Source organism: Canis lupus, chromosome 12 (genome assembly GCF_048164855.1).
Source record: "Canis lupus baileyi chromosome 12, mCanLup2.hap1, whole genome shotgun sequence".
Classification (NCBI taxonomy): Eukaryota; Metazoa; Chordata; class Mammalia; order Carnivora; family Canidae; genus Canis; species Canis lupus.
In genome coordinates, this window is record NC_132849.1 from 2,065,225 (window position 1) to 2,072,483 (window position 7,259).

The following is a 7,259-nucleotide window of genomic DNA, read 5'->3' on the forward strand; positions in this document are numbered from 1 at the left end:
GTCCTGCATTGGACTCCCTGCTCAGTGGGGAGCCCGTTTCTCCCACTCCCTCTGCCCCTCCCCCTGCTTGTGCTTTCTCTGTCTCTCTGTGTCAAATAAAAAAATACAATCTTTTAAAATACATATATATGTGTATATATATAACATAAAGTAACATAGCATGATATATTGACAAATAGTGATAATAGCTTTAGAGAATCCAAACTTCTTTCTCTCTTTCTCAATTGTGGATTTGCTCAAGGACAGCAAAATCTTCAATCAGTAAATACCAGAAAGAAGGAGTTTTCCAACAAATCCTGTAGAGCTGCATTCGTTTCACTAAAGAAACTGAACATTTTTAGGAATATCCAATTTAAAAGTATTGTGCCTAATTTTTTTTTTTTTTTTTACATTCTCAGTACTTCTTTATATTGTAGAAGTTATTGAGCACCTTCAAATAGGTATTGTTTGGGGTGCTTGGCTGTCTCAGTTGGTAGAGCATGTGACTCTTGATCTCAGGGTCATGAGTTCAAGCCCCATGTTGGTTGCAGAGTTTATATTTTGGGAAAGAAAATCTTAAAAAAAAAAAAAAAAGGACACCTGGATGGCTCAGTTAGTTAAGCATCCAACTCTTGATTTAGGCTCAGGTCGTGATCTCAGGGTTGTGAGATCAAGCCCCACGTTGAGCTCTGCACTCTGTGCCCCACCCCCACCCTACTGCCAACCAGGAACATGCTCTTTTTCTCTCTAAAATAAATCTTTAAAAAATAAAATAAAAGATAATTAAGAAAAACAAAATAACCAGATAGCTTTTGTTTATGTATATCTACAATATTTACCTTATTAGGCGTTAAAACTGGGAAATGTTAAATGTATTTATTAATTTAAAAATACAATAACAAACCCATTACTTTTTAACCTAAATAACATTTTCATGAACAACAACCATATTTTCCAAACCAAAAAAAAATTATGCAAAGAATGGCAGTGGTTGACATTTTTACAAATTGTATAGTGTCTGACTAAATAAAAGACCACTGGATTCTCATATGTGCCCACACATTCCATTAGCTGTCAGAGTGATGAAGCCATCGCACATGTAGCTTCTGAGACCTGCATTATGCACACTTGAGAAGGAGAGTGGAAAAGCAAATGACTTGTCTTAGTGTTGTTGTAAAAACAAAAGATGGGTTTGACTATTTGAAAGAATATGGGGACTGCTGCTTCAGGTAGAAAATCTTACCTTTTACCTTTAATTGTGTTCTACTTTAATGATGAAAGGAAGAGAGAGAATGAAACCAAATAAACCAAAGTGAAAAGGATATGTTCAGTTAATATTGTACCTGAGTCACATAAAGCAAAATGTGATGGTTGGCTTAACATAAGTAGCAAATAGAAGAGTATATAAGTTTAACATATATGGCTAATAGCGGTGAGGGCATTGTTTATATCATCTGAAAGCAGAGATATTTTCAAGGCATATACATTTCAAGATATTGTGATGATGTCTTTTTGGGCATACCATGGTAGATGGAAAGAACATGGGGTCTCCTGGCAAAGACTGGGATTCAGACCCCATCTTTATCTTTCAAGAGCTGTATAATTTTGGTCTAGTCACAAGGATTCTGTTTTCTTATCTTCAAAGTGGAGGTGATGCTAATAACAGGTCTACTTCACAGGGTTTTTCTAAGAATCAAAAAAGATAACATGCAAGGGAGCACTTGACAACTATAAATTGTTATACAAATATTCAGATTTCTTTAAGATGGTCTTTTCAGTATCTTTTTATTCACTCCTTATCCTTTTTAAAAAATTCCTATTTCCCCCCTTCCTCCATTAGAATGAAGTCCAGACTGCCAAGGAATTTATTAAAATCATAGAGCATGCAGAAAATGAGTATCAGGTAAGATCTGGAACTAATTTTTCTAGATCTTTAGTACCTTATTTTGCTGTTAACACATTTCGTTAGACTTCTCTTTGTCCTTTTAACATAAATATACGTGTTACTCAGTGTTAGTAAGTGTGGAGACTATAGACCTTGCAATTTGGCATTATGCTTACAAAGTTTCAACATTGGAAGGGATTATAGATCTAGTTTTAGAAATACTGTAAGTGGGCTTCTTAACTCACTTCAGAAATGGGAGAGGAGCTTACTAGGAATAGTACATCCTGTCTATCTTTACAAGACTCAGGCATGTCCTTTGACTACAGAGTTACTTTCCTAATCACAACCATCCTTTTCTGTTCAAGCAACTTATCTTCAATTATCTGTTGCAGACAGCAATTAGTGAGAACTATCAAACCATGTCAGACACCACATTCAAGGCCTTGCGCCGGCAGCTTCCAGTTACCCGCACCAAAATCGACTGGAACAAGATACTCAGCTACAAGATTGGCAAAGAAATGCAGAATGCTTAAAAGCTGAATGTAGGATTCTTCAGTACATGGAAAGAAAGAATTCAACATGCGGTCATATGATAAATAAGTGATTTATAAACAAGAGTGATATTTTGCTAGGGCTTTCAGAGTTAACAGGTTTTCTAGCCTCATGGAATACTGTTGAACCGATAGCATTGTCTTGATTCTTTTGTGTTCTCTGCCTTGTAATTTTTTGTTTTCACTCTATCTACTTGTAAATTTTTTCTTTTTTTAATTCTGCCACATTTAATGATGGAGAGAGAGACAGGCAGACAGACCTATCCTGGAGTCATTTTACTGTTTAGAAAATTTTCCTAGCCATGAAGCCCTGTTACTGATATAGACAGGTAATATGCTCAGTACTTTTCTACCGCTATCCTTCAAAACACTTCTGGTACTTCAGCGGTTTTTACTGATCCACCAACAACAGCTAAAGAGGCTATGCTGCAAACTAGCTGAATGGAAGACACACTCATCCTTCTCCCTCTGACTGCTTTGATCATCATTTATAACATCTCATAATTGTAGTTTTGAAAGTTTAGATTGGGCTTTTCAGGTCCTTTTGTGAGGGCAAAGGAAGTTTTCTGGAAATTCCATTATAGCCAACTTCTCTGGGGAAGTTGTTTTTAAATCCAAAGACTTGAACCACATTCCCTGCACATGAACATGTTTGCTTTTTTCTCTTCCCTCATTGTCTCCTTCCCATCTAATATCATTATAGTTAGAGACATCTGCATTTTTAGAAGAGTTTTACCTGTTTATTATTATTTTGTATTATTCAAAAACTGCTGACCTACTAGGGGTGTAGTAGAGTATAAAACTTAAAAAATGCAGATGTTGAAGGAATACTAGGTATCTTGTGCTTTAATACTTTGTGGCAGGATTATACTATAAGCAGATGAGTCAAACAACTATGTAAATCACAAACAAAAAAACTAAAAATGAACCAAAGTGAAAAGGATATGTTCCAGGCAGTATCTTTCTATTGTAACCTGTTATTTAAGGGAATACTAGTGATTCGTTCTAAATAGGATGTAAAACTTGTTCCAAATTACTCCTCAGTCCTGCCTGCCAAGAGCTCAAATGTAACTGTGATATAGCAACCCTTCCCAGGTGTATTGGCAGGTAAATGTGTGATCTCAGAATACACAGGTGACATAGATATGATATGACAACTGGTAATGGTGGATTCATTTACATTGTTTACACTTCTATGACCAGGCCTTAAGGGAAGGTCAGTTTTTAAAAAACCAAGTAGTGTCTTCCTACCTATCTCCAAATAAATGTCAAAAAAGAAGGGTGTTTGTGCTTCAGCTTTGTTTTTGCTCAGTAATACAGTCAAGCAAGTTTGTTTCCAAGTGACCTGTTGAGCTGTGTAAGCTTTTTTGTTTATTTCAAATAAAATATATTTGTATTATGTGTCATTCATACTATATCCATTCATACCACACTATCCTCTGTATCAGGTAGTCCAATAGAAATATACCTGTTTTGTTCTTAAATTGTCTGAGTCTCTCCTTTTCAATCCATCTCTTCAGTTTTTGTTCTCAAGGTAAGATAGAATTGTGTGCAGTCCTATTTGATGAGGATGTTCAGGGTTTCTTAAATTGGTTCCTACCTATTACAGATTCGGTGATTATCCAAAAACTTGGAAAGAACAGCTTTTTTGTTTGTTTTTAAGTTTCAGCATTGTCTCTATGGATAATACTGTTCTTCACCTAAAGGCTATGGATGAATCAGAGGGTTTGTTGTGTGTGTTTTTGGTTTTGGTTTTTTTTTTTAAGATTTTATTTTTAAGTAATCTAATCTCCACTCCCAACATGGGGCTCAGACTCACAACCCTGAGTTCAAGAGCTGCATGCTCTATTGATTGAGCCAGCCAAGCACCCCAAAGTTTTTGTTTTGGTTATCCATTTCTAGTTATCTTCTGTGTTTGTCATTGAGAAAGCAAGGCCCAAATATGGCTGTAATCACTAGGAAGTAGCAATGAAAGAATCCCTGTACCTTGAACTTGGATGAGATTTTACACTGACTTAACCTCTAAATGCAGCTTTCCTTCCAAATCTGACTTAGCTACAGACATGAGAGAAAGGCTTTTATCCTGGTTCCTGAGAGAACCAGAGGAGTTTCAGTGATTCACATTCCATCTGAGGCCAGTTCAAATTCCCCACCTTTTGGGGGAACATTTGTTGTACTATACTCTGTACTTGTAGTGCAAACAGAATCAAATCTTCTTGCCTTTGCCTTTAACTTATTAACTCGGTCAGCCTGTCCCCAGCCTATCCCATTTCCCTAGCCCATATAGACTTTTGTAAAAACTCTTAATCACTTGGCCATCTAAAGCCCTTGGTTATTTGTATAATTGGGAGGAGGTCAGCCCTCTTTACCAAGTCCTGCAGAGATCTGCCTTCCTTAACCTAACCTCCTTCAGTGGAATATTTGCTTGAATTGTATATTTTATCATGCACTACTCCAATCAGCCTGTGAGATCTTAGGGCAGAGGTTTCTCAGCCAGATGGAAAGCAGTTTTCTGTGAGGCCTCACTCGTATATTTGGATTTGAAATTACACTGCTAAAAACCAATGTTTCATCTGAGCCTGGGCGGTTGTGCTGCTGTTGCTTGCCTAGTTCCGGTGCCTGTTCTCTTTTATAATCTAGAACGTTGATGCTGGACTCATCTGGGTTCAGAGATACTGGGCAAACCATGGCACATTTTCTGCGAACTCACAAAAGAGACATATTTCAATGTCAATTTATAAATTTACAATCATATATAGAATTACTAAGCTGCCTCCTGTTGCTTGGGACATCAAAGAAAGGACTGGTAAGTAGAACAAAACTGGATGGTCCCATAAGATAAGTTGAGCTAGCTAAAATTCTCTCTTGAACAGATTATGTATAACAAGATGGTAGATCTTAGCTCTCTGAGGGCAGAAATCAATCTCCTACCTCTTCAAGTCCAATATATCAAAGAAGCACTATTACACAGAATATACTGTTGATTCTCCTTATTCACAGTAAGTGTAGAGTTGCCAGTAAACCTTGAGTTGGCAAATACTATACACATTGCTATTCTCGGAATACAGGGTTAGGTTCTTGGGAACCTCTGGCCACAACACTTTTGTCAATAGGTCAATATATGCAGTGTTTTATATGTGTTTCTATTCAAGTCACCTTATCTAATATACATTGTTTATCCATTAAATTGAACTCAACAGTCAACATTGAACTCAATAGTAACTTGTGCCTGAATGAAGCTTACCTAACGTAATTTCCTCTGTAAAGCACATCACAGCCTTGTGCTTAGGACACCAGATAGCACTTAAGCACTACACAGGCATGGGGGCTATTTTAAGCAATAGCGTAACAAAAAAGGACAAAATGCAAAAATGTGACCCTAAGATAGGCCACAACAATGAAAAGGATGTTTATAATAGAAGCTGAAACAAGAAGGCAGAACATTATTACCTTGTTCCATTTCAGCTAGGAACATGTCCATTGGGTAACTCGAGTTTGTTTTGTCGTTCTGCACATGTGCACAAATGACTACACAGATACTGCAAGTACTGATTTGGGGGTTATTAATAAACTTAGGTGACTTTGCAAATACACAATCTGCAAATAATTAGAATCAGCTGTAGCAACCTCCCACAGTCTGTCACCACTGTCAGCATTCAATTGAAGGGCGACCTAACAGTTGCCGTAAGGACTACAGTCTACTTAGAATACATAAACAGAACATTCAGATACCAAATTGTAGAAGCCAGGTGACTACAAAATAATGAGAAGTGATGAAGAAAATACAAAGCTCTTGTTATTCTCCAAAGTAGTTGTCTTGGGAACTACTGTGCGTTTATTCACACACATTGTCATTGACCATGGTCGACTCTCAGATTGCCTTCAGTGTTATTTGGACCCATAATAAAATCAACCACTTTGAAGTCACACTCGTCATTCTAAGTGCAGATAGATTTGGGGAAGTTTTTGAGGAAGTGAGACCTGAGCTGTATCTGAAACGTGGGAAGCAAGATCATTCTAGACATCTAGACAGCCATGTGTGAAAATAATTAAAACCCCATGTGTGAATTGTAGTTTTCTAGATGAGACTGGTTTAGAGAAGTTCCACTGTAAACACAGCCACATCACGTTTTTACTCAAGTTGGTTATGTACTATGGCTGTTTGCATTGTTGCTTATTTTGGTAATGTCTAGGACATGGGCCTCACCAGGAAGCGGAGGGGTGGGGGCGCATTCAGGATCCAGGAGTAATGAGGACTTAGATTTGTGTATCAGAATGGAGCTAGACATTCAGTGTGGGTGTGGTGGATGGAAGGTTTTTGAAATAACTCCTGCTCAGACCCACCAGGTAATTGCAGACAAAAAGGGTAAAAAGGGACTATCTTCCTAGTGTTTTCCTCTACTTTGCACAATCAATTTCTAAGACATAAATTTTAAGAACTTCCCCATTCGCTTTGGTTCCTACTGACTTTGCATTTCCTGTTGCTAAAATCTGTTATTCCTGGCTTTGGTTGGTTGTTGGCCTGGGAGAAGGCACAAGAGTTGCCCAGCTGGAGCGTGGCCTGGGTTCTGGACATTCCTCACCCTGGGTTAGGTTGAGTGTGTGGCCTCCCACCGGGCACTACTTTGGAGGACAACACTACCTTTGATATATTTGTAACTCTGGTATATTTTTTTTTTAAATTTTTTATATAACTGTTATTATCTTTGCCCCATTCTAGTGTGTGTGTTCTTGTTACGAGGGAGCACACACAGATGCTGAGGCTTGTTTTGTTTCTGGTAGGAGCCCCACCCCCTTTAGTTTGCTTAATAGTCAGTCTTCCGAAGCGCGCTGCTCTTTCACTT

General features: G+C 37.7%; 1 protein-coding gene and 1 long non-coding RNA gene across 2 annotated transcripts in view; one reads left to right on the plus strand and one right to left on the minus strand.

Moving 5' to 3' along the window:
• CAPZA1 (capping actin protein of muscle Z-line subunit alpha 1) overlaps positions 1–3,821 on the plus strand; it is a 49,009-nt gene extending 45,188 nt beyond the window's left edge. Inside the window, exons 9-10 of the mRNA XM_072769039.1 lie at positions 1,820–1,882; positions 2,257–3,821. Of these exons, the coding sequence (XP_072625140.1) occupies positions 1,820–1,882; positions 2,257–2,397 (204 nt within the window). The 3' untranslated portion in view covers positions 2,398–3,821. The remainder of the gene's footprint in view (positions 1–1,819; positions 1,883–2,256) is intronic.
• LOC140600859 (uncharacterized) overlaps positions 1–7,259 on the minus strand; it is a 46,368-nt gene that overhangs the window by 38,019 nt on the left and 1,090 nt on the right. The window lies entirely within an intron of this gene.